The sequence below is a fragment of the Gopherus evgoodei genome, chromosome 4 (genome assembly GCF_007399415.2).
Source record: "Gopherus evgoodei ecotype Sinaloan lineage chromosome 4, rGopEvg1_v1.p, whole genome shotgun sequence".
Classification (NCBI taxonomy): Eukaryota; Metazoa; Chordata; order Testudines; family Testudinidae; genus Gopherus; species Gopherus evgoodei.
In genome coordinates, this window is record NC_044325.1 from 96,313,610 (window position 1) to 96,340,470 (window position 26,861).

At 40.1% G+C, this 26,861-nt stretch overlaps 1 protein-coding gene across 1 annotated transcript in view; it reads right to left on the bottom strand.

Moving 5' to 3' along the window:
* Window positions 1–26,861, bottom strand: part of WT1 (WT1 transcription factor) — a 136,176-nt gene that overhangs the window by 52,682 nt on the left and 56,633 nt on the right. Inside the window, 1 exon segment of the mRNA XM_030560276.1 lies at window positions 21,073–21,133. Within this exon segment, the coding sequence (XP_030416136.1) occupies window positions 21,073–21,133 (61 nt within the window).

A 26,861-nucleotide genomic window follows, 5' to 3' on the forward strand; every position in this document is an offset into this window, starting at 1 on the left:
CTTTCACTCAGGGAGCTGATCAGGGTTTGATTATTTAAGTGCCAAGAGCAGCAGAAACAAAGCTGTGAACCATCTCCAGGAGTCCAGGGTGCAGGGAGCAAAGAGGTTGAGAGAGGCAGAGAATTAATCACAGAGGGCCCGATCCTGCATTCCTCCTGCTGAGCCTCAGAGTCGCGCTGAAGTCATGTTTATTTATTTGGAGTTTAAAATGCGCCGCAGCTGAGGTTACAACAAAACAATAACACTTGTTATTTACAAATAAACCGGTTACAAGGCTGGGATGCACTAGGAATGCAGGATCGGGCCCTCAGCCTCAAGGGAGAGGATCCGACCGTTATCGGGCGAAGAGGAGGATTCAGACAACTGTGGAGTGGGAAGACAGATTTCAAATGTGAGCTTCCGCGTTTGGAGAGGCGCCTTCTCTGTAACATGTTTCTTCCTTGCAAACAAATAATCGGATTTGCTCTTGGCTGCGTATTAGGAAAGTCAGAGCTCCCAGTCCCTGTGAGCAGATATTTATTTTCCTCATAGTGCATGGATCAATTTCACTGAAACCGGCGGGGAAACGGAGCCAATTCCCTACCCTCACCCCTTCCCTGTCCGCCTCTAGTCTCAGCTGCATAGAACTGTTAGGTCTAAAGGGAGCAGCAGGACCCATACAACTCCTGCCAGCCGGTCCCCTCCGTGTAGGGCTCCTGATTCTATCCCCATCCGAGCACACGTTCCGCAAGTGCGGAACCCCTGGCCCAGAGCGCAGCATTCCTTTCAATGGAGAGCGCTGCTTGCAACGAATGGCGCGCTCTGGCCCAATAGCGGCTGGATCCAGCTCTTGTTCCGTCCACACTGGCAGTGCATTCCCCGTGTGCTCCCCTTTGGGTCCACGGGCAGCCGATTGATTTCACAATGCGGACACCAGCCCTGTCCTGGCACGAGGGTTAGAGATCAATGCTGGAAACGGTTCTAGCCGTCACAGAAGGTGCAGACCTAGGACACAGCCTAAAGCCTAACTGGAGGGTGTGTTAGTGTCGTTAGCTGGGATCAGCAGAGCAGGATTTTCAGTCCCGTGCAGAGGAGAGAACAGCTTCCTGAGATGGAGATTCCGACGAGGCGAAATCACAGGCCGTTGCCACCCTGGGGTGGTGGACGAGAGCTCCCTGATCATCCAACTGAAAGGAAGCTTTAGGTTCACGCTCCGACCAGCGGTTACGCAGGGAAGCTGGAGAGAGAGCGAGGGGGGAAGAATGACTTTGCGAGGGCAGGAAACAACTGTGTAAAGGAATGTTTGATAAAACGAATCTCCAGTACATATGATATGTATATATTATTGTGAGATCAAACGGAGTGTGCTCTGAGGGAAAGGGATTCCCTCTCCCCCCAAACTCCTTCTTTAAACTTTGGCATGCTGTCATCAACATAGAAGGAAAGTATGGCTGGATTCTGTTAGCTCATCGGCACTAGGGAATTAGAAGCACTTTCAGCCGGTCTCTACCCTGCTTCCTCTGTAACCTTACAAGCAATGTACAACTGTAAAAACAGACAAGGAACCAGCTATCTGTCAAGATGCGTATACTCCTTAGTGAAGGAACTTAACCAAGTAATAAATAGTGCCAGTGACCTCCCTTTGGCCTCAAAGCAGGACCAAAGTATGCGTTATTAGATCCCCGAGCAGGCAGGCAATTGGACCGCAGAGCCTTTGGAATCCCAAGACGCCGGCCAATGAAAAATGAAACTGAACCAATAACGCTTAATTAATACATGTGCCGCGCTCCGGGGCAGAGCTGGTGCAGAGCTCTCATCGGTAAGCGGCGCATGTCTAGGGGTACAACGATAATCACCCTGCAGTCCCAGCAGGAGGAGAGGGAGCAACGCTTCTCAGATATATACTCTGGACACTTCGGAGGTGTGTGATGGAGATTTTCAGCAGCGTACAGGGGATTTCCTTAAATCTTTTCTGCACGTTGCTTTAAAAATCTCAAACCAGTGCACTGCCTGCGCTCGGCTCCTGCAAGGGTGGGTGCGGGGCTTTACGAATTAACTAGTGTTTAAAATGTGTGACCCAAGCACACAACTCTTTATACACACATAGGGAGAGAGTTTCTGGAATTCTGAACAGTGTAAGGGAACCACGCTTGGTTTGTAGGATCTAAAGTCCCTGCGCTTGGGAGTGCCCGAGAGAGTCAGTTCTCTGGCTATTTATGAGCAGGGCAGTCCACTAGAAGGAATTCTTTTCCTCATGACAGACCCGTCAGCATCGGCCAGATCCCAATGCTACAGCCTGTTCCGCACCTTCCTTTCGATTGCAGAAATCCATTGGCTATTATTGCATTAGAATTTCCCTGCGGTTCGGGGGCTGGATTCTTCTGCATTCTTCTTTTCTGTGCTGCTTGGTCTTGCTTGGGAGTCGAGGACGGCAAGGAGCTGACCAAGCCCTCGTGAACTGCTAGGAGACCAGGCTGGAGTTTATGGGAGGTTGCGTTCACCAGTATCAGCAACTGACGACAAGTTTGCTGCAGCTCTATTTCTTCCCTCACTTGCTCCAGTGTCAATGCTCTACACAGCACTACAGTAAATATGCCACAGTAAAGTGTTCCCATGTTCTGCGGACGCCAAAATAAGACAGATTTGGGGAGTTTACTCTATTATTTTACCGTAAATCTTTGAAATTCTGGAACTAATTATATAGAGGATATGTCTCAATTTGTTCTGCATTAATGCCACATTGGGAATGGAGTCAGGGCCACAGCCGGAGCACATACTCGAGCACATGAAATTGATGAACTGAGACTTGCTGCTAGTCCCGAACACACCATCTGGAATTCCAGTCTGAGGTTACAATTAGAACTTCTGACCCCAAATTCAACTTTGTGGAGAAGGGAAAAAAAGTTACTTACTCTGCACCTGTAGGAAACACAGTGTTCAAGTCTCCCTCTTTTGAAAAAAAGTCTCTCAATGTTTGATAATACTTCTAGTTCATACAAATGCTTTTCACCCAGCCTGGGTTTAATTCATTGTCTTACATTTTCCCCTCCTAATTTTCTTGATTACTGGCTTTAACTGTATCATCACTGAAAGAATTATCCAATAAATAGGTTTGGTTAGTGTTCTTTCACTTTGTTGAGGCATCTGATAAAGGCTACAATAATGATCTAGCTCTATGCTTGAATTCTTGGTAGGAAAAACAACAACTAGTGTCTGTGCCTTTTAATAGTGTCATAAATAACTGGGCAGCTATCATTCCACTTTCTGTAGTAACTCTTGTCCTATTAGTTAGTCTCACCTTGCACCCCTCCTGGATGGAAATGGACTAAATGAAGTACTAGGTAGTACAGGGGTTCTATTAAAATTTATTACAAGACTGCTAAGACAAAACTGAATGTAAATCATCAAGCTGTATAAGGTCATAAAATATCCCTGTGCAGCTAGCCTTAGCCAAGATTCTGGTGAATAAAAGTTCATATAGAACTAGATATCAGTAACATCTTTCAGATCTGGTATATATGACATTTTAAAAGTCTCAGATGTACAGGGAGATATACTTAAGAATAGTTAAAACAATTATATTGAAATTTTATTGGTATTTGGCACTTCAGTATATGCTTTTTGTTTTTACTTAGGTAACATGTTGCAGTTTGATTTCATCCTTTTCTCTCTGACATTTTAAATTAATAAATAATGTATTATATAGCGAAAGGATCTAAAAGTCATGGAATGAATCAGAAATGACTACTTTTAAATATGCTAACTGGGAGCCAAGGAATTAATCTGATCTACAGCTTGGTAGAATACAGCTTAAAGCAGATCCATCTTTAAATATAATATTGTAGATGAAAAAGTAGCAAGTCACCCCTGTCCCCTATAAAATTTATGAGAACTTCGAGCCATCTGGCATTTTGTCTGTGAATCCAGATACACATCTGGAATGCAATGGAAGGATTTACACATTCAAAAGAGGTGGGAAAGGTCCAGCTAAAATAAGCACATTATGCCAAGTCACTAAAACAGAGCTCAGAATACTTATGACAACTTTGTTCAGTAAGTGAAGCCTGTTTGTGACTGGTACTGACACAGAAGATAACCCAAGGTCTCACTAACCTTAGCTAAATAACAGGGCAGTATTGCCCTAAGGGTGTATTGTTCTATAAAAATTTCTCCAATGGATTAGGCACAAGCATGTTTTCCTACCATGTATGGCTTCATGTTTCATTTTTATTTCTCAACAAACATTTAACAATGCAAGGGAAGTCCTAATTTCAGTTTATTCTACCCCTTTGTAGTAATATAGAGCAAAGATACATGATAGACCAGATTCTCAATTGGTATAAATCAGCATAACTCCACTGGAGTTCTGCCAATTTATCCCAATTGAGAATCTGGTCCATTTCTCTAAACTCTTGTTCTGAACCCCTGGGTACAGACCAAGTGATGTCAAATGAGTGGCTGCATCCTTAGGCCTCAGAAGTGCACTTCAGCACCTACCCAGCTTAAGCACATACTTAAAGTTAGGCATATGCTTAATACTTTTACTGGAACCTTGATTCCATTTTGGGGGGAAATTCAGTCTCCTCTTTGTCCCACGGCATAATAACGACACCAGAACCCAAGAATATGAAGGCTTTAGCAGCGTGTTCAGTGGTTAAAGCAGGGACTATGAATAGGATCCGGGAGTTTTAGTTCCATGTGCCTCCATTTATTCACACATACAATGGAAATAGTGACATGCTTACCTATTTCACAAGGGTGTTGGGATAAAGAGTGCTATATACATGCGTACTATGTATTTTGTGCAGCAATAGTGGGTCAGTTCTCTCCCAAAACTCTTTTCTATAGCATTTCTTGTCAGGCATTTCTGTGTCTGACAAGCAGGAATATGAATACATTTTGAAATATGTAAAATTTACTAACATTAAGGCTTACACCATTCCATCATTCAAGTTGAAAATGAAGGATGGAAGGAGCATGTCCAAATACACAATAACCAACCTTTGTGGGGACAGCAGTGGTTGGTGGCATGTTTTGATATTCTTGCTGACAGCAGATCCATAGCAAAAATGATAGCCCAGTGCTGTGGAAGACTTGGAATATGGCAGAACCGCTAGAATCGCACTGCATGATGGGATCTCATACTGCTAACCCATGCAAGATGTCAAAGCTGTACGTGATTTGTTTGTTCCTTTTTGTGCAGGAGGAGTGAGTGGATTTGCATTTAGTGGCCAACACATGCAATCTGCCACGGGGAGAGTGCAGAAAATGCCAGGGCTTCTGCAACCCTCATAGTACTGTACCAGCCACAGAGTGTCTCCACTACTTCTTCACGGCACGGGCAGAGGATTCCATGCTCTCAGGCCCTAAAGGCACAATCATTTTACTCTAGAAGTCAAAGGAATAGACCCTTTCATTCAATCAAGGCTGATTATGCTTAGAATTCAGATGCTCTGTGCTTATCAGACTACTTCATACAGTGTTCCTATACAGGCACATGTCTATAGTGCTCACAGACACATACTCTCTCTGCCCTATATAAATGGATCCACTTAGAACACACATTCAAGTATATGGAAATGAAGTACCTATACTGAGGGCCAATACCTTAATCATTTCTGTATGGTTCTTGACAAATAAATTGCTGGAAGCAATTAGCAATAAAAGGCAACTTCAAAAAGTGACTTCTCCCAGCCCTTTATTCTGCCTCATAGCCTCCATCCCCAAAAAAACCCACATAAAATTTGCTTTCTTCCTTCCCCTCCCCCATTAAATCCAACTCTTCCTTCACATATGCACTGTTGCATATAACATCCAACCAATTTGCTGAGAGGGTAGACAATCAGCTGTAACTTCCCTCAACTTCAACTCCTTCCTCACACCCCTTCAAAAGTTTTTTACTGTCAGTGTTCTAAGCAGGTTTTAACAATGGGTTCTGAAATAGTGCTGAATATAGCCTGTCTTCTCCTCTCTATTCTGGTATTTATATGGTCCCCACCACAGTAGTACTGCAGCACCCATGTTTTCCTTATTTATACTTGCAGACAAACTGGGCTCAGCAGCAACCCTCCCTCTCCTTTTTTTTTTTTTTTGCAGTTTTGATAAACTTTGAGGCTGGGGAGAAATAGAACTGAAGTTAAGGGGGAGAGGGGAAAAATCACTCGTTAAAGCAGAGTCTTGGGGCCAAATTTATCTTGGGTGTAAGCTTGATGGACTTACATGAAGGATAAATTTGGTTCTAAAACAAACTTAAAAATAACCAATGTTTACTTTCCACTATTCAGTTGCAAAATGTTGGAACAAGAATTAAAGAGACATTGGAAGTCTGCTGTATCTAGACCAATCAGAACTGTTATTTATTTGTCTCCTTTTCTCGTTGGTTCATTGTAGAGTTAAATGATGTGCAGATCAGACTAAGACTACCTTGGTGATACCTTACCTAATCTCTGTTCAAAATATTAAACACATTGGTGGAAAAGAAATAGAAAAAGCAAGGGACAAAGAGACCCTGTCAGTTTGTAATTTATGCTTTCTAAGAGAAACAATGAAAGGAACAACCAAATAAGTGCAACTCCTTTCTTTAGATTACAACACATATGATTAATACTGTAGTTCTATGAATAGCTTTGCAAGTAGCACCACCACCGTAATCAAGATATAAAAAAAGTTTATGAGCAGTTGCTTAGAAAAAACAAGATAAAGCCAATGGAAATTTGATACTGGTCAATAGTGCATTTATTCAAAATGTATCACTGACTTAAAGTCTCCATAAATTCTTTGTAAAAGAAACTTCCATTGTGATCACTGTTCCAGATCTAAGTGATTTATTTTTCCCCCTTTAGTAGAAATTAGATATATCTCACAAAGTCCAAGTTATATATCTATTGATATAGATTTAATCATGCCCTCATGAGATAATAAATATTAAATTCAAATAAGAAGATAATGCAAGGACAGTATCTATAAGAAATGGATATTTTGATTTATTCATAGATTAACTCACGTAAAGAAACTCACATTTCTATATAACTTGTTTCCAAATTCAGAGGATCCACATTTCCAAACTGTTAGCTCTTGGGAACAGAGCAGATGTTGGATTCTGTACAGTTTCAAAAAGGTTTCTTAGCAGTTATTTATCTCATTGCCTCACTGTAAGCAGCATAATTCTTTGCCCTCTCTAGCCACACTTGGGGCCATTAATTCTGCTTGTTTTGATGATCTGCTTGCACAGATGTATATTTGTTGTGTGTGCCTGCAAAACACACAAGCAGGATACTTTCAATAGTTTATAAAAAGTACACTCTGAAAAGACATATTGAAATACCTGGCTCTCAGTCCATTTTCTATCTCCAGGAATTTTGTTCCCCGGACCAAACATAGTATTTTGCAAAGATAGCCTCTTTTTGACCTTTACACAGTTATTGCCTTCAGTGTCTTCTTTGGGATCATTCAAATCAAAATGGTTTCTCAGTCTTATCAATTATTTACAGAAAATTCTGGACAGAAGTCCAAGTAAATGCAGCAAATGGTAAGTAGGTTTAATGTCAGCTAAAACTTGTGCAGAATATTTAATCCAGTACTATTCTTTCAGATTGGCTGTTAGAACCAGTTTCAACCAAACATGGAATTAGCAGTGAAACAATGTTATTTATGAGTAGCAAAATGTTCAAACATTGTTTTGATGAACAATGGGGAAACCAGTAAGATCACCAATTCTCTGGTACCTACATTTGCTTTGTTAGGGAATGAAAAGTTCTTCAATCATTGTGGTAATTTACCATATTTTATCAGTTTCTGTTTAAGCCACCTACACACACTTCTTCAATATTCTTGACACTTACTGCAACATTCCCTATAAGCAGTTTGCATACAGATGTGGTAAAGACTAGAGCCCAAAGTTTCAAAGCTGGACATACAAATGCATGTGGAATTGTGCACCTACTTTACACATTCAAATGTGCATGCAAATCAAGTAATTGTGTATGCTTGTGCATTTGAGTCCAACTGACCAAGTGCACATGCAACTACCTGATTTATATGCATGATCTGATCCCGAGTCCATTAAAGTCAATGGCAAAGCTCCCATTGATTTCAATAGTACAGAATCAGGCCCATATAGTCTACACATGCACATTTGAAAATGTAAGCCTAAAAGAACAAGTTTATATCTGTCAGTTGCAACACAACACTAATGGAGAAGTATCATCCATCCAGAGGTTCTAAGAGTCAAGAATTATATTTCCCAAATCACAGGGCTTCTCTTGGAAGACTATTTCATAATCTAACACGAGGTAGGCAACCTATGGCACAGGTGCCAACGGTGACACACAAGCTGATTTTTAGTGGCATTCACACTGCCCAGGTCCTAGCCACCAGTCTGGGGAGCTCTGCATTTTAATTTAATTTTAAATAAAACTTCTTAAACATTTTAAAAGCCTTATTTACTTTACATACAGCAATAGTTTAGTTATATATTATAGACTTACAGAAAGAGACCTTTGAAAAACATTAAAATATATTACTGGCACGCAAAACCTTAAATTAGAGTGAATAAATGAAGACTTGGCACACCACTTCTGAAAGGTTGTTGACCCCTGATGTAACAGATCTCATTGTCAGGAAGCTTTTCCTCATTCAGTCTCTTTTTCTTTGCTTGTCATTTAATCTGTTACTCATTATACCAACTTGTAAGATCCTACATAGTTCTTCTCCATTTTTCATGTTTACATGCTTCACATATTTATAGGATGGTTTGTCCCTCCACCACAACCATTCTTTTCCCAAGCTATACATATTTAGTTCTTTTCATAGACTATCAGGGTTGGAAGGGACCTCAGGAAGTCATCCAGTCCAACCCCCTTCTCAAAGCAGGACCAATCCCCAGAAAGATTTTTGCCCCAGATCCCTAAATGGCCCCCTCAAGGATTGAACTCACAACCCTGGGTTTAGCAGGCCAATGCTCAAACCACTGCGTGATCCCTGCTCCCCCCTCCCCAATCTTTCCTCATAAACCCTCTCTTTCCCAATAAGCTCCACCCACCAACATTTTCTGGTATGGAAGAGCTCAGAACCAAACTAAATATTCTGGGTATAATGGCATTTTGGGATATCCCAAAATGTAAGATTTTTGCACTCTGGATCTCAGAATCATCTTAAGCACTGAGTGGTACTCCAAATGAACATAAGATTGTCATATCAGCATAGGAAGCTTTGGGTTGCATCCCTAGATCATTTTTTTAGTAGACCCTTAGACAATATTTTCTCCAGACAATGCCCTAACTATATTAGTTCCATTGTACTTGTCACAAATTCATGTAATTAAATACATAACATTTATAGTGATTGTTATGTTCAGACTATTTTACAAACATTATCTAACCCCAGCATTAAGACATATTATTCCAATTTTCTATATAGGGAAACATAAGGCAAATACAAGTTACTTGTCCAACACCCACAAAAGGAGAAACGTTTGAGCTGGGACTAGAGTTCATGAATTCCTATCAACCAGTCTCATGCTTAAACACTATGACACATTTGTCGCTTTGTGACACAGTAACACTTTGTTTTGCTCCTATCATCATACTAATCCTAGTTAAAGCCAGTGGAAACTGTTTTTAATATTGGAATTGTGCAGTGCATTTCCATGAGTGAAATAAGATCATGCCACAAACTAGAACTTATTATACAATTAAATCTCACCTACAAAATTTACAATTTTATAAGCTCAGAGACTGACAGACTTCAAATATACATAATTAGGTTACAGAGTAATAGCCATGTTAGTTTGTATCCACAAAAAGAACAGGCTCAAATAAATGTGTTAGTCTCTAAGGTGCCACAAGTACTCCTGTTCTTATAACTAGGTTAGTTAAACTGCAGATATTGAAAATCTCATTTGGTCCTTCAGAACTTAGCAGTACCATGCATCTGAAGTTAGGTCCAAATCCAACTGGGAAATATGTTTGCGTAGAAAACGCACCATATTTTTAGTAAGCTCAACCATTTTTCTTCAAGACATGCATCCCTCTTGTGAAATATGTCACTGCAGACAGACTCTGAAGATGGCATTTTTGGAAGATGACAGAACTGAAACAGATCTAGGTCATCATAAATATACCATATCACTGAGCAAGACAACTCAGAGTCTGGATCTTTGATTTGTAAGAGAAGGGCTAGGAAAGGTCACTGGAATCCCAAAATAAAACAACCATCCCAGGAAAAGAAAACACAACAAACATTCATGAAAGATATTTCAGTGTAGAATACATGGTGTTCAGAGGTGCAGTCGACACACATAAAAGCAGCAGCAATTTCATGTTTAAAACAAGCCAACCAACCTCACATACACCTCCATGAGCTCTAGATATAGGGCTAGCCTGGCAGTTGTGCCCCTGTGTTGTAGGTCTGAGCCTAACAGCTACAAAAACATAGTACATTTGGGGTTGGTCAAACACTTACTATCCTTTGGAAAGATGTTCTATCAGAAGAATTTGGACATCTGGGAAGGGACTTGGTGCATTTGTCACTGTGTGAGCCAGAGTGGGTGGGGTCCCCAACTTCACCTTTCAAAGTGGAATAGGAATCACAGTCAGCTTTCAGTTTTAGGAGAGGGCATACCCTTTACCTCCTCCACTTCACACCACATAATATAGATCCCCATACAGCAGCAGCAGCAGCACACACACGGTATATGTTCTGAATCAGTCTTGACCATCCACTTAGGAATTATATTAAACTTGAATCTTACAGAATTGTTTGTCTTTTTAAAAAAAGATTCTCTCTCTCTCCCTCTCTCTCTATATATATGCACTTTGATTTATGTGCCATTTTTTCTGTTTGCTTTCTTTATAGAAGAGAAAAATATGCATTGTCACTTTAAATCACTGATTCTTTTTGGCCCAGCCTCCCCTTTTAAGGAAACTGGAAGGATCTTCCATTTTCATACCAGGTACATGAGGCTGCTGCATTTTAATACGCTTATTTTCAAGCAGATCTAAAGAATGCAAGGGTCTTAGGGCCTTATGACCAGTAACAAAACTACATGTACCATGTGGGCTACACTGGAAGCATGTTCCTAAAGATGCTGCTTATGTTTATAAAGTCTTTTGAGGTGAGGGTTGCAGAGTGGAAAAACATAACAGAAATTTAACAAAGGCCACTCTAAAAAATGTGAAAACAAAACAAAAAAAAGTAATTCTCCCACAGGAACCAAAAGGCATTTCATACATGTCCAGTGAGACATTAAAAATAATTATGTGGAAAAGTAATAGCTCCCTTGGTTGTTTTAATGTATTTTTGTCTACAATCAAGAAAACTGCTGTCTTGGCTTTGCTTGAAAGGTCTCTCAAACAAAAGCCCTTCAAATGACCCTCGGATTATTAAACAGCAGTAACAATGAACATGGATCTCAGTTTAAAAAGTATGTTAAACCAAAAAGACTGACAGTTTGGATCTTGGAAATAGCCTTCAGTGAAACGTAAAGGGTTATTTTTCCTCAATTTTCAGAGTCCCTTCTCTGAAAACAAAAATGCATAAGAAAAATCTATATCATTCTCTTGTCTAAAGGGAATTCAGGTAGAGTTACATTTTTATTTTCTCTCTCACACTATATTTTTGTTTCTGGTAGTAACATATTTATTAGACATGGGTCCAATTCCAAAGGTCGGATTAGGTTCCTAATTTAAACTCCAATGTTCACACACAGAGGACAGTTTGGATCAGGAAGGTTGTTTTCGGCTTTGTTTTCCCATATGATTTCCTCAGAAACACGCTAGAGGTCATTAATATTATGGAAGAGATTTGAGGTGGACAAAAAATAGACAAATAAAACCAAAACCAACCAAAACCCCAGATATACAGGTGTTGAGATGTTCAGTAACATACACTCATATAAATGCCATATCAGGAGAAGCAAATACTGGATCTGGGGTGGGGGGGGGAGACAAATAGTTATGCCCAATACTTTTGTTTAAAGTCATTTATCATTGAAATTGTCTTTATAATCAGATACTAACTTCAAAAACCGATTACAAAATAGATCTGATGTTTTCATTTTATGAGATGTCACAGACAAAATGTGACTTCCATTGGCTGCTGGACTCATTGGTGTTAAAAAGAACAAAATGTGTTTGTGATCTGTGGGCAAAGTTTCCAAATAACTGCCTGTGGACACAACCTCTGCTGCCAGTCAAGCATGCTTCTCTAACAAAGGCTGTGTGGTGCCAGCCAATGTGGCCTTGACTACAGTAGGAATAATGGAAACTATAGTTCCATATCACTGGTAGCAATGGTGGAGGCTGCAGTGTAGACAGAACATGGGTGTTTTTAAACTACCTCGGAACAGGGTTAGATGATACAGCAGTAAAATTATGTTCTCGTTACTGTGATTGCCACCAAGGGCAGCCCGGGCAGAGCTGAGTCAGTGAAGAAAAATGCTTACATTTTTTCCCAGTTTAGAGGTATTCTGTATGTGCCCACAAAGCTCTCAGACATGTGAGCTGCTTGGATATTTATCCAAGACACATTTTCCATGGTCACTTAGCACAGTCTCTCCTTTGTAACATTTCTGAGAATTAAACTAAAATGATGTCTGTTATCTGTAAAAGTGAAAATACAGTAACAAAGCTGTATCTTTACTAACAGGCCCCTTCAGTTCTGAAGCCAAAATATCACTGTGTCATGTATAATCAAAGGCAAGGCCTTTGAACGGCACTGAGTTAGCATCTTTGCAGGCTAAACCTTTCCATTTGCCCTTAGAACTAACTGTTGCAGTGTGGGTAGCAGTAATATAAGCTGCCTTGCCACTGTGCCCAACCCCTGGCTTGGAGGCATTGGCTCTAGGGGCCAAAGAGGGTTTCATTCTCTATAACCATGCCAACAAGGCTGACCATTAGTGTCCAGTTTAGGGATTTATGTGACCTGGGATTACACTATCATCTCAGTTTACAATGACTACATAATAGTAATCAGATGATATTACTACCAGGGTTGGATTTGAATCAGCAATACAGTAATAGTAAAAGACACTATATCCCCATCCCACCAGTGTAATCCCTTCCCTGACTCTGCCATATTTCAAGACATTCAAAATTCCCTCAGAATTAATGAACACCTATTTCTGGCCTTTTTAAAACTAGAAAATACAACTATAAGTCCTGATCTTGGAAAGCATACAGTTTACTGTATAACCTGATTTTTTTTTATGAAAGGGATATATGAAGCAGGCAATAATATAGATAACATTCTGTAAACATTATTATTGATTATTATTCTTAGTAATGTTGATTTGTTGTCAGGTGTTTTTTTTAAATGTGAATTTTGCTTGTAGAAAATCTTAGTCTTGTTGTTTCTAAAAATATTTAAAATCTGGCACCAGAGACCATGGAACCATGGAGTGCTATACAAAATCTTTTTAAGGAGTTACTGTTCACTTCATGCTAGTTGCATTGATTTCGCAAACTGCATCACTCTTCTTGCTATAAACCTCGGCAGGTGAGGCTGGTGTTCATCAACCGCAGTACTTATTTTTTACTCCTGTGTTTTCAGTAGTTTAATAGTAATGAGCCCACTGGTCACAAAAGGCCTTTTGTTGTGTCTGCAAATACCAACATCATAAAATCTGCTTTAGAAGCTGCAGTACATTTCAATCATTTTGTTGTAACGGTATGATGGGTCAGAACAGGAATAAGAACTTCACTGTGAAGCAAAAACTGGATACTATCAATTAAACATGTATAGATTTAAAGATCTAACCTCTTGTCATGTATGCAATGCCTATTAATTTCAATGGGTGTTATGTATGCACACAGAAAGAGCATTTAGAGACTTATTAAATATTTGTATTGTAAAATCACCCAGAAGCCCCAGTCAGGATCAGAGTCCCATTGTATTAGACATTCTACAAACAAGTTCATTGACCAAATGGGAACAATACATTTTATAAATTAAAATGTTGTTCCTTTGTGCCTTGTGTTCTATTTTAGACATTATCTCCCATTAACAAAAAACAAGCAAACAAGCAAACAAACAAAGAAATGATATTTCTTGATATCAGCAACATAAGGGCATATTTTGGCAATTACTTAAAGCTGCTTAAAATCTGAATATCTAGCACTACGCTAAGGTAAGAAGACATATGTCTTGACTACTACCAAGACCTTCTAAAAATATCTTTTATCAAGGCAACAAGAGACTGCATTGAATTTGCCTGAGACAACTATCATGAAATTGCCATGGGGAAATGAAGTGCCAACAATGTTTTGACGCAAGATAAATTTTGGGAAGCCCTACACCTTGGAAAGATGTAAAGCAGCTCCATGGGAGGCTGTTGTTAACATGTTTGGCTGACCAAGTGAAAGATGTTCATATATGGTAAGACATATGGCCACACCTAATCAGGTTATAGTAAATGTCTATACATTAGGAGAGAAGCATGAAGAGTGGAGTGTTTATGACCTCAGATATAATAGCTAGAGACTTTCTTACGAAAGAAGCCATAAATCAGGATGATCTTGTTCTACTACTTTCCTTAAAAAAAAATCACTTTTTTTTTTAAAGTCTTTAGTAGTTTATTGATGAAAAGCTTCCTCAGAGAAAGGAATATGCAGGATTAACACTAGAATCCTGCATTGCTGTGATATTTTGATGATCTTCTGTTTTTCTGGGTTTGTTTGTTTTTTTTTGTCTCCACCTCCATTAAACTGCCTTAGCAGGACCACTGCAGTTGTCCTGCAGAAAAAACTAAATATGGGATGTCTGGAATATGGACTCAGCTCAAGAGGGAGGAATCCCCATAGGACCAGCACAAAGGGGGGTTGGTGGGATTGGCTACAATATGCTTTGCTTGTTAAATATGCACAAGAAATAAATCCTATTATTTTTTTAAAGTATGCACAGGTGCTTCAAACTGTTGCAAAAGCACTAAGGTCTTTGGGTGTATTAAGCAGGGGAATACGGAGTAGACGTAGGGAAGCGGTATCGCTTTTCTATACAGAGTTAGTGAGGGCATTACTGGAATACTATATCCAGTTCTGGACTCCACACTGCAGAAAGAATATTGACAAAATGAAAAAAGTTAAAAAAAATGCTACAAGAATTATTCAAAGTCTGAAAAACTCGCATTACAGCAAAAGATTAAAAAAGCTCAATCTATTCAATTTATCTAAGAAAAGGTTAAGAGATGACTAGATCACAATTTATATGTGAAGATTTCTGATTGTAGAGGGTTTTTTAATTTAGTAGACAAGGCATTCATTACAAGATTCAATGACTAGAAGCTGAAAGTGGACAAATTCAGTCTAGGAATAAAATATACATTTTTAACAGTGAGTGTAGTTAGCAATTGGAATGACTTACTTAGAGATGTGATGAATTCTCCATCAATTGCAGTCTTTAACATCAAGACTGGATGTCTTTCTAACGTAAGCAGGGTCTGAATGAGCTCTCCCACTCCCCAACTAGCTATCAGGGGAGAGCTCATTCAGACCCTGCTTACATCCTCCCCACAGCTGAGAATATGTTGTCCTGGCAAATCACACTTCATATTATACCAACTACATGAGTTCTCCTCAAAGGGTCTGAGGAAACCCACTATATGGGTTCACTAAAATTACAGAAGTTATGGGCTTGATCATGCAGGAGACACTTGGTGAAATTTTATGACCTGTGTTATGTAGGAGAGCATGTTAGATGATCAGCATGGTACCTTTTGGCCTTAAAAATCATCAGTCATGTACAAAACTCCCATATTAACGTGAGTTTCCCCCATTTTGACCTACTATAATATGTATAAATTCTTAAGTGAGATGGTGGGGGTGGGGAGGCACATTGAAGATCAGGCTGTTTCCATTGCCATCAGCATGTGTGTCTAGGAAGGTGAGCAGTGTCATCAGGGATGCTCAGAGTCTGGATACACTTGAACTTTTCAGTCCTTACTAGAGATGATCTAAGAAGTCTGGATTTAGAGTTGGTTTTGCAAATTCTTGTTTGCTGCTGTCTCAGATCTCGCTTCCAAACTCCAGAAGCTTGTACAAGTAAAAGATTTGGATAAAATTTAAGCTTTGATCCATCCTCAGAATCTATCCAAACTGAATCTCTGAAATTGCAAGAAAAAAAGTATGTGTTCCCCACACTAATCCAGGAAGCGAGTGCAATAAATATTACTCTGCAGTAAATCCTTACATCTCCAGAGGTGCACTTGCATCCTTCCAAAGGGTTTTATTTTCTGTTTCTTTTCATCTGCACCATTGTCCCCTATAAACCAATTCTTTATTCTGCCTGGGAATAGTAGAATGTGTGACTAAGGACAGAGTTTACTAAATGCTGAATTGGCTGGGATTGATTTAACCATGTAGGCATTTACTTGTTCTTAGAAAATCTTGTGTGAACTTTGAAGAAGTTGTTTGATGCCATTTTTTCTGGGCAGGATGTAAAATGATTCTCTTTCATTTCCTATAAAGAGCCCTAATAAAAAGCTGTCCTGTGACACACACATGAAAAGGGCAGAATAAAGGCCCAGTTGACAGAAACCACTCCAGATTGACATATTTGTGAGCTATGTATCGTTTCCCTGCCCTGCCTAAAATTAATTAGATAATAAGGGAATAACTATTGGTTCTTGTAAACAGCGTAGTCTAGATTACCAATGGCCTGTCATACTTCATAGTACTAGGAGATTAAAAAATTCAGTACCATCACTCACATGGAATTCTTTCTATGTGGCAATACTTGTGAACTTCCCTCCATTTCACTGCAGCTGTGTACCACTGCAAGCTTTATTTCTGAGAGCTATACATGTTGTGTGTCATTAAAAAGGTACTGGTATCATTAAACAAGCTCAGTTATGTTCCCAGAAGAGTAGGGAGCCAATATAGCAATACTTTCCATGGAGGACAAAAGCAGTAGATAAGGACAACATTATTTGGTTTCAGTGTTTAAAGTATCAACGTTGGCTGTTTTACTTAGACTTGCTAGTACCTAATCCTAATAACTCCTTTAGGAAATGGTAAAGGCATTTCTAAAGTCTTTTTCTGTTCCATATATTTTTGTTTAAATTAAGCAGTTCAGTTCCTCCAAACAATATTCTTTACTTGCTGGATTGCCAGAGATTGAGATTACTGAGGAGACAGCAAGCTCATCATTTTAGGGAAGGACGATTTACAATTTCACTTCAGAGACTGGCCAACTAAAGGAATGGAATTGATGGACTCTGGGTCCAGTTTTCCTTGACTGAAAGAACTTCATATCACTACGGTGCCTCTGTGGGAGAGGAGAAGCAGCAGGGTTTGAGCATGCAGCTATATTAGTTGAGAGGCTGATTAAGTGCACAGTGCAGTGACATTGGTTGCAGTGTTTGGGAGAGGCACCAAAGTACAAGGGTGGGAGAGCAGCAGCTAGAGGAGCTGGGTGAACAGCTGTCAGGAGTAGCTAGCTCACTGGTATGCTTTTAGCAGAGACATCTACATGTGGTGGCCTTGGGAGAAGCTGCAGCTGTGTGCCAGCTGTGTACATCAGAGGAGTGATACAATGGCTAGTAGTAACAATGACAAGTGAAGAGACAGGGGGAGGAAAGAGAGAGAAAGTGGGGACCTAAAGAGAACTGGCTCTGTGACAAGAAAGGGCTGCAGTATCTGAGATACTCCCATTAGTGCTGCAGCAAGCAAAAAGGGTTAAAAATACAGGACTAGGGGTATGTAGAAATAAACTATATTTGAGGATCTATGGGTGCTTACTGGGTTGAGGCTCCCTGAATGAGAGAGTTTTGCTCTTCCTCAGCATGTTGGTTCTTCCCCTGAATAGATTAGCCCTTCAGAGCTAGCACCCGTGTTCTTCTAGGGTTTGCATAGCTGAGAAGACCACCACTATTTTCTGCTGGCCAGGCCCATATAGCATCTTTTTCCTTCCTTTGACTTTCTACTCCATAACCAAGGGCTCTAAAATTGTTAATCACATTCCACGGCCAGTGAATAATTAGTGCTCATATCATGGTTTTGGAAAAATGCCTTTAATGTCCCACACTTCTAGAACAGAAATGTATCCAACAGTGACAGAATACAAAAACATCTGTGTAATCCAAACCATGTTCTGTCTGGGAAACAAAGGTTATAACTATACAGATGTCCCTTCACTAACAATTATCTTCTAATTCATCAGGATCTAGTATTGCATCCAATTAAAAAGAAAGGAAGGAATGCAGTTAAAGAGTTAGTCCAGTTGAATTTGAAAGCTTACCTTATTAGCTATACCAACGTTTTTCCATTAAAAAGGCCTGTGTTTACTTTAACTGTGAGATCATTTAGGACATACAGAACTTATGCTGTGTTTTAATTCTGAAGATTCTACAACCAGAAAGTTTCCTTCCTTCCCTAGAGAGATGTAATCTAAGCACAGCATTTGGAGCCAGAAACTCCTGATATCTAATTCTGGCTCTTACACTGGAACCCAGATCCTCAGAGGTATTTAGGTGCCTAATTCCCCTTGATTTCAGTTTAAGGAGCTGGGCTCAAGTCCCTGTATAGGCTCAGACAAGTCACTTACCCTCTCTGCCTCAGTTTCTCCATCTGAAAAATGGAGACTTGTGAGACTTAAGTGCTTTGAAGATGAAAATTGCTGTATAAGCACTCAGTGTTATGAGGACTCAGTATAGTCCACAGTAAGACAGACCTAATTTCTACACCCAAGATCATTTGAAATTCTGTGGTAATTTTTTTTAATTTAGGATTTATGCTTTTTATTGAATTTGAAGATGAAGAGAAGCTCTCATGGGTTTTTTAGTATTAAAAACTTAATTTTATTCTGCCCCCCAGTTTTCGTTGTGCTACAGAATGCACTGAACACACATAAACGCACTGGAGAAGCTGCCAGTGGAGGGAGGACTTGTGTTTTATCAGCTGGACAGAGGACAGTTGAGGCTTTGGACTCCTGAGAAGGTATGGGAGACAATTGGGGTTTGGAGCACTCATGGGCTGAAACTTTTGGCAATGAGACAGGAATGCATTTCACCTTTCACCCCTCTTTATGGACAGGGCAGAAATGACTGGATGGGGTTCAGGAACTGTAGTCTCAGCTATACCACTGATTAGTAATGTGACCTTGGACAAGTCACTTCTCCTCTCTGGGCCTCAGTTTCCCCCCACTCCCATCTGTAAATTGGGGATGAGAAGACCTGCTTAAGGTGATCAGATTTTAAAAGTCAAAATCTGGGATACTTTTAGGACAACATTTTTACAGCTGTGAAACAATCAGACTAAAGAAAAAACATGTTTAAAAGTGTTGCTACTGCCAGCTTCTGACTCCACAGTGGCACATACATGTTTCTCAGAACAGGGTGTTTTTTCCCCCAGTAACTTGGTGTCTAAATGTATTTATCACACAACATTGAACAAGTGCCTTTCACTTTCAGCAAAAGAACAGCTTTTACGTACCAGTTTTTCTCTACACTCTAAACACTGAATGCTCCTTCCACCAGATTGTTCCTAAGCTTTTGAGGGCAGGACCATCTTTCTTTTGAGTGTTTGTATAGATAGTTCAGGGGTCGGCAACTTTTGAGAAGTGGTGTTCCAAGTCTTCATTAATTTAAGGTTTCAAGTGCTCGTAAAAGATTTTGCATGTTAGACCAGCAGCCACTCAGCCTGCTGTCAGTCTAGGTTCTGTCCACTGGCCCCTGCCAGCCAAGGTCCTGGCTGCTGGCCCCGCTCAGCCCGCTGCCAGCCGGGTTCCATCCATCCAGGCCAGCAGCGGGCTGAGCGGGGCGGGTGCCCAGGACCCTGCCTGGCAAGGGGCTGGTGGCCAGAACCCCAGACCAGCAGCAGGCTGAGAGGCTCATCCTGCTGCAAGTCTGAGGTCCCGGCTGCCAGCCCCGCTCAGCTGGCTGCTGGTCTGGGGTTCTGTAGTCCAGGCCACCAGCGGGCTGAGTAGGGCCAGCAGCTGGGACCCTGGCTAGCAGCAATGTGCCACTAAAACTTGGCCCACGTGCCACAGGTTGCTGACCCCTGGTATAATGCCTAGCACAATGGGGTATTGGGCTGTGACTTGGGATCCCAAGAACTATTGCAATACAAATAATAAATAAATAAATAAATAATAATTAGAGCATATCTTGCTCACTATAGCAACAGATCTTGAATATTTTTTGTAATCAATAAAAATGTTTTGATAGAAGGAATTAAATTACAGGACATATCATGTGTCTTGAAAGAAGTTCCTGGGACAATAGAAAACCATATGAAAAAACAAGACTGTCCCAATAAACCTGGGACATATGACCACTTTACACCTTCCTTTGTAAAGTTCTTGAAAATCTTGAAAACACTGTATAAGAGCTAACTATTATTGTTGTTTCAGGCTACTTATACTAGTTTACACTTGCTTCAGGTTTCAAAAATTTTCTTCACAGTTATCTGCCATAGAGACATACTTTTTAAACAATGACAGCTTAGACTCTGAAGAACAATTCTGCAGCAAAGAGCAGGTGGGGAGGATGGAATTTTGCAGCAAACTCCATGCTGTGGCATCGTCACGGAGTACATGAGCCCCTGAGTATTATCACTGACTCTACACATTAGTTTCACTCCATATAATTATTTTATTCCCTCTTTATGAACTGTGACTCGCTCCTTACCACAAGTCATGTTATTTATAGAGTTCCACAAATCCACCCACCAGCACCACCACTGAGGAGTCCAGCTTGCTGTACAGTTAACATTATAATAAACAATAGTGTAATCATCATAAAACATTGTATAAGCCAAATGAAATCTTAAGAAACAAAATAAAGCATTATTAAGAGGGGATGGAGGTACCTTTAATGAACACATTTAAAACAGAAAACACCCTAGAGAAGTATTTTCTGTAAGTTTAGCAATTGGACAGAGATGGTCTGAGCTGAATATCCAGGGGAGGGAGTTGCTTACTTAACAAACCAGCACAGCAAACACTCTTGTCACTCACTGACCTAAGGGCTGCTGGGAATACCTTATCTTTCAAAAAAGCAGGTTCAGATTAGTAAATGCATTTTATTTAAGAGTTTCCCTCCCTTTCAGGTCCAACAACATTTGAAAGCTTATTAAACCCACTTCCAAAAAGCCTACTTACCTGTAAAGTGCAGGTGTAGATGAACAGATATCAGTCTGGGTGCAAATTGGTCACAACAGCTCTAAACAAAATAAAAGCAAAGCAATGTTTGGGCTGCCACTGACACTAGGAAATACCTTCTTCCCCCGCTCCAAAGACCTGGCCTCCCCGCTCTCCTTGATGTGGTTATGTAATAGCAGAGTAAAAGTAAATATGCAGCTTTTCAGCAGAACATCAACCACCGAGGGGAACCAAAATAGGCTTATCAAAGAAAATGGGACTGATTATCCCTAGAGCTAAACCAAAGAGTCTCTGATGGTGGCAGCAGGTCTCCAAGAGGAAAACAAACCTAAAATACTTTTAAATAGATAGGAAAAGGAATAATGGATTTTGCTGGTGGTCATTAGCAAGTTAATAATTAGTTACAAATGTTAAGAGACCTTGACTTGGCCTGAGTCCTTAATTCCTCAAAATGGTCATCATTATCTGCCAAGTAATGGCTTTGGTCAAAAGCCATAAATTATTGCTCATTTAAAGATCCAGCCCTGCAAGTTCCCTAAAGTGTTTCAATGATCATGAATGAGAAAGTGAAGTGGGGAAGCAGAGTATTGTAGACTCAGGATCATCCAGTCTGCAGGAAAGACAAAAAGTATCTCATGTGAGAGTACCAATCTATGTGTTAACAGACAGTTAAACAGAGTACAAAGCTGATTAATAACATTCCTGATAACATGTGTGAGCTCTGTACATTCAGCTGGATAGAATTGGAGGATCTGCTTCCAAGTAGAACACTTCCAGTCAAATCTTTAGACCAACATTTTCAGAAGTGACTAGTGATTATGGGTGCCCAGCCTGACACACTTTAAAAGGGCCTGATTTTCAGAGAGTGCTGATCACCTACTCTGTGAAAATCAGGTACTTTTCAGGTATTGAAAACCGGGCATCCCAAAAACAAGGCATACAAAGCCACAAACTTTCATTTGTATGGAATATGTTTAATTTGGAGGACAAACAACCCCCGCCCCCAAAATGCCAGTAAAACCCAATTCTATCATGACAATATATGGCTGAGAGTGACTGAAAACTAACTGAAAGCCCTACTCCTAGGTTTAAAAATTAATGGAGGAAAATAAAACAATTTTGAAAATATCTAGCTAAAAGGAAAAACTATCAGCTAACCCATCTTGTAATGACCAGAACAATTCCACACCCCCACAGTGTGGTTATATTTGGATGCCAGTTCTCCTGCTGCAGTGGCACTCCAACAACTAGGAAACCACTATGGCTGGTTGAAAATTCTGTCAGAACTGTTTTTCTACAGAAAATTGGGTTTTTGACTAAATGAAATTTTTTACAAAAAGTATCTTTTTCCCATGAAAAATGTTCGATTTTTCATCAAAAACCTGAATGGGGCTAAGCTTCCCAGCCAGGCTTCATCTCCCATGATGCATCACCTCTCTGCACCAAAAAAGGAGGCTGCGGTGCATCTTGGGGGATGTAGTCCTTCCTTACAGCAAAACTTATAGAGGGGATTGGGACCATGAGGAGCTGTAGTGTCATTTCAGAATTGAAAAATTGTAGGCTTTGGTCAAAATATTTTTATTTTCAATTATCTGTGCCAAACACTTTGAATTTTCCATGGGGGAAAAAGATTCTGACATTCTCTAGAAACCACTGCTTTCCTTCCTAGCCCAGTCACATCCTTCAACAGGTGATTGGGCAAATTTATAGCTAAAATTTAGGTTAGATATATGAACTGGGAGTTGGCATAAGCCTCCCAATTCCGTTTTTTTAAACCATAAAGTTTAAAAGAAGAAAGAGGAGGAAAATCATCAGAAAGAAAACAGGTAAAGTGGGCAGAATGGGAAAAAAGGCTGCAATTATAAACAGGCCTCTCTTTTTATTGTGCAAAAGGTTGGTTGCCCTTTCAGCAGCAGTTTGTGATTGAGCAAATACTTCTAACTCATTTTCTTCTGAAAAAGCTAAACTGGACTCCTATTATTCCCAGATAAAAACATATTAAGAGGGAGTTAAGGATGAGGATACATATCAGTAAATTAGCATAAAACACATTACAGGAATGTTGCAATTCTCCTAAAAACAAACACTACTAACCTAGGAAATTCAGAATTAAGGTTAAACTTAAAAACAATCCAAGAGTTAAGGTGTGGAAATGCACAGTTAATGCATCCTTAAAAACCTTATTCTACCTTGGAGTAATGCCATTAAATAATCATTTGATTATGGTTAGTGCATAATTGCCCTTATAGTTCCAGATAAGACAAAAATTATTTTTTCATTTTTTTACTTATCATATAATTACAAGGAAGATGGTAGCCCTCAACAGCACAAGAAGCCACTATTTTCCCAGAGCGCAATTTCCCTTAATACCACTGGAAACAACAGGAAGCAGTAGCCATTTTGAAAGAGGGACCCACCATCTTTCCTGGGGGCAGCCCCTGGCCTCTGTCTCATTGAGAACAATTGGAAATTACCAGTGCAGAAGCATTCCCTCCAGCATATTTTCTGGAGTTTTGTGGGGTCTTACTGTACTCTTGCTAAAGACTTGAATTCCAGATATTGTCAGTACCAAGGAGTAACAACTGACATTAAGCCCCTTTGTTTCTTGTCCTCCTGGCAGTCACTGTACTTGTGGTGCAATGTGGAAAAACATTCCTGTGAATATTGGCACTTGAAAGAGACATCTCTGGTACAAAGGGCAGACTTTTGTCCAACATCTCCGATGCTAGTGGTGGATCTGGCTTTTGGCCAGTTGTCCTGGTACATGGAGTGTCAGCAAAGTAGTTACATTTTGGTGCAAGTCGTTCTTTTTTCCAGCAGTCATGTGAATTAAAGGTAAAGTTTTCACCTTTGAATTTCCTGGCTTTTCTTTTAATGCTGCTTTTCTTCTAAGGTCTCAATGTTAAGTGTAAGAACATGCAATGGCTTAAGTCAATTAAAGCAATTATGCCAGTTTTCATTTCTTTTTGTTTGGCTTATAAGGAGTGCTGAGGAACAAATCCTTAGCCAGACCCCTAAGGTGAAGTAGCCTGGAACAGGCATGGGTGAGAGAAGTCTTCCCTCCAGATCAGAGAATAGCAGAACTACTCCTATAATTTGTTATCTAAATAAAATAGATTCATTCTAAACAGATTAACAATTGTTCACAAACTTTTCCTAGGCTGTTAGGAGTTGAAGGTAAAGCCTGAGGGTGAAATCTTACTTCCATTGAAGTCAATGGAAATTTGCCATTGGCCTCAATGGGGGCAGGATTTTATTGTGAGGCAGTTGAAGGCCCTGCAACTGAGGGTAATGACCTATGAATATATCTAGCCATGGATTCACAAGCTCCACACTCTTTCAGCCCTGTTTTAACCTCTTCTGCATGCTAGTGCGTGAGAAACCCTGAGTTCTGCTGCAATGTCGGAGGGGAACCATTTGTGTGACATCTCCAAATCCTGTCCTCCATGCCCGTGCAGTGAACCCATATTGACTCAGCTGTACCTTGGACTCCCTGTGGCTAGTATAGAAAAAACAGGATTTGGCCAAAGTGCATAATATGGAAGATGATTAGAAATATACAACTGCCAATATAATATGGTGCCTCTTTTTTGAAGAAATGATAAAAATAGCTAAGAAACAACACTTCTGTTCTTTCTATGACAGACTGGCATTCTTCCAGCAGGCTTAAGTAGTTTTTGTACTGGCGGGCTGTGGGGGGGGGAGGGGATGATGGGATGTGGTCCAAGATTAGTCATACAAACCTGAGAAATATGGAATAAGAGGTTGGGCTGAAGCAGCCAAAGTGGTACCACCAGCTGCAGGCCCATTAATTAATGTTCTGTGGTATGTAGCAGGAAGAATGACCCTGATACTTGCTGAATACAAGGAGATAACTTTTACAGAGCAGCTATGCTTTTCTTACAGAGGTATATTTATCCAAGAAGAACCTTGCACATTTTCCTCCATCTCACAAGGCAGTAAATTAGTTCTAATTGCAGAGATATGTAATGAAAGCTGCGCCCAACCTTTTGCAGCATTTAAAGGTTTATTTTATGGTTTTCTTTGAGTGTCTAACTCAAAGAAAGGAAGAAAAAAAGAACATGAGAGAAAATGTAGGTTTTATGGATCTATAAAATCACCCTGCTTTAGATAAATGTATGTTCCAGTGCAACTTACACAGTATAACTTAACACTGAAGTTCCGTGGCTGGCAGTGCGACGCACTGTATACACTATATTACATATCTTTCTCCATTTGCAGTTCTCCTCTTAACTTAGACATAATTAACAGTGTTATCTCCTCGAAAGGGAAAATGTGTATTTACCCAGAGCTGAAGAGAATATACTCTACTCCTAGCTTTATGAATCAATATGAAAAAATAACAATAACCAATAGTAGATACAGGGCCAAATTCTGTATACAAATTCCATTGAGTTCAATGTGTATTTTTCTGGATTAAAGACAATAAAAAGTTAGATCAGAATGTGCTCTTCACCTACTCACACAACTCCCAGTGAAGATCTCTTATCTTACATTCTGGGTGCTTACAGAAGATCCATCCCTGTCAATAGCCCAGATACATTTTTGCCCAACCTTTCCTCTGCCAAGGTTTTCGTGCTCAACAGCTGTAAATTGGGTTTCTTGAATATATGTTATCTAAAAAGTTCTTTTAATAGGATTAATATTTGCAACCACTACATTATCCAGCTACTACTGTATTTACATACTGCAGTGAAGAGTGCTACAGAAGAAAACAAAAGATAGATTAAATTCTAAGGCAATGCAGTTTGTCTGTTGTCCTGTCCTTCTGAGCTACGTGAACAAAAACAACACAAAGAGGGTCAAAAATAGGAAAAGGACATCCCACCCAGACCCCAGTGTAGCAAAGCACTTAAGCATGTGTTTAACTTTAAGAATGTGAGTGGTTCTATTGACTCCAATGAGACTCATCACATGTTTAACGTTAAGCACATGATCAAGTGCTTTGCTGGATCAGGATCCAATATGACCGAGATATACATAACTATACAAATACTCTTTGGTGTAGAATGAGCATTAGGCAAAATAAGTAAATCAAAAGGGGAGAGCATGCTCATACTGGTTGCCCCAAATAACAACTCTCTCATACTAGGACAGCGATTGGCAACCTTTGGCAAGTGGCCCGTCAGGGTAAGCCCCCTGGCAGGCTGGGCCGGTTTGTTTACCTACCCTTACTTTGGCAAATCTCCCATTGACTTCAGTAATTAAGTGTAGAAAGGTTTGTTTACCTGCCGCGTCCACAGGTTCAGCCGATCACTGCTCCCACAGGCCGCGGTTCGCCGCTCCAGGCCAATGAGGGCTGCGGTAAGCGGTGTGGGACGAGGGATGTGCTGGTCACAGTTCACTGTTCCCACCCAAAGGGAGCTGTGGGAAGTGGTGGCCAGGATGTCTCTCAGCCCACGTTGCTTCCCACAGCTCCAATTGGCTGGAAACGGCAAACCGCAGTTCCTGGGAGCTGAGGGGCTCTGTACCTGTGGATGCTCCAGGTAAACAAAATGTCCCAGCCCACGAACAGCTTACCCTGACAGGCCGGGAGCCAAAGTTTGCCAGCCCCTGCTATATTTTAAAAGTTGGGGTCATAAGAAACACTCAAAAATTTTGCTAGAATTATTTTAATATAATCTAACGAAAAACCTGTTGTTATAATAATAACAACAAATATGTATTCATCTTCAAAATTACAGTCAATGTTTTAACTATCCATTTATCGATCTTATAGTCTCATATTGTTCTAAGGTACTTATTTAAAAAGTCTTAAAATCCTTCAA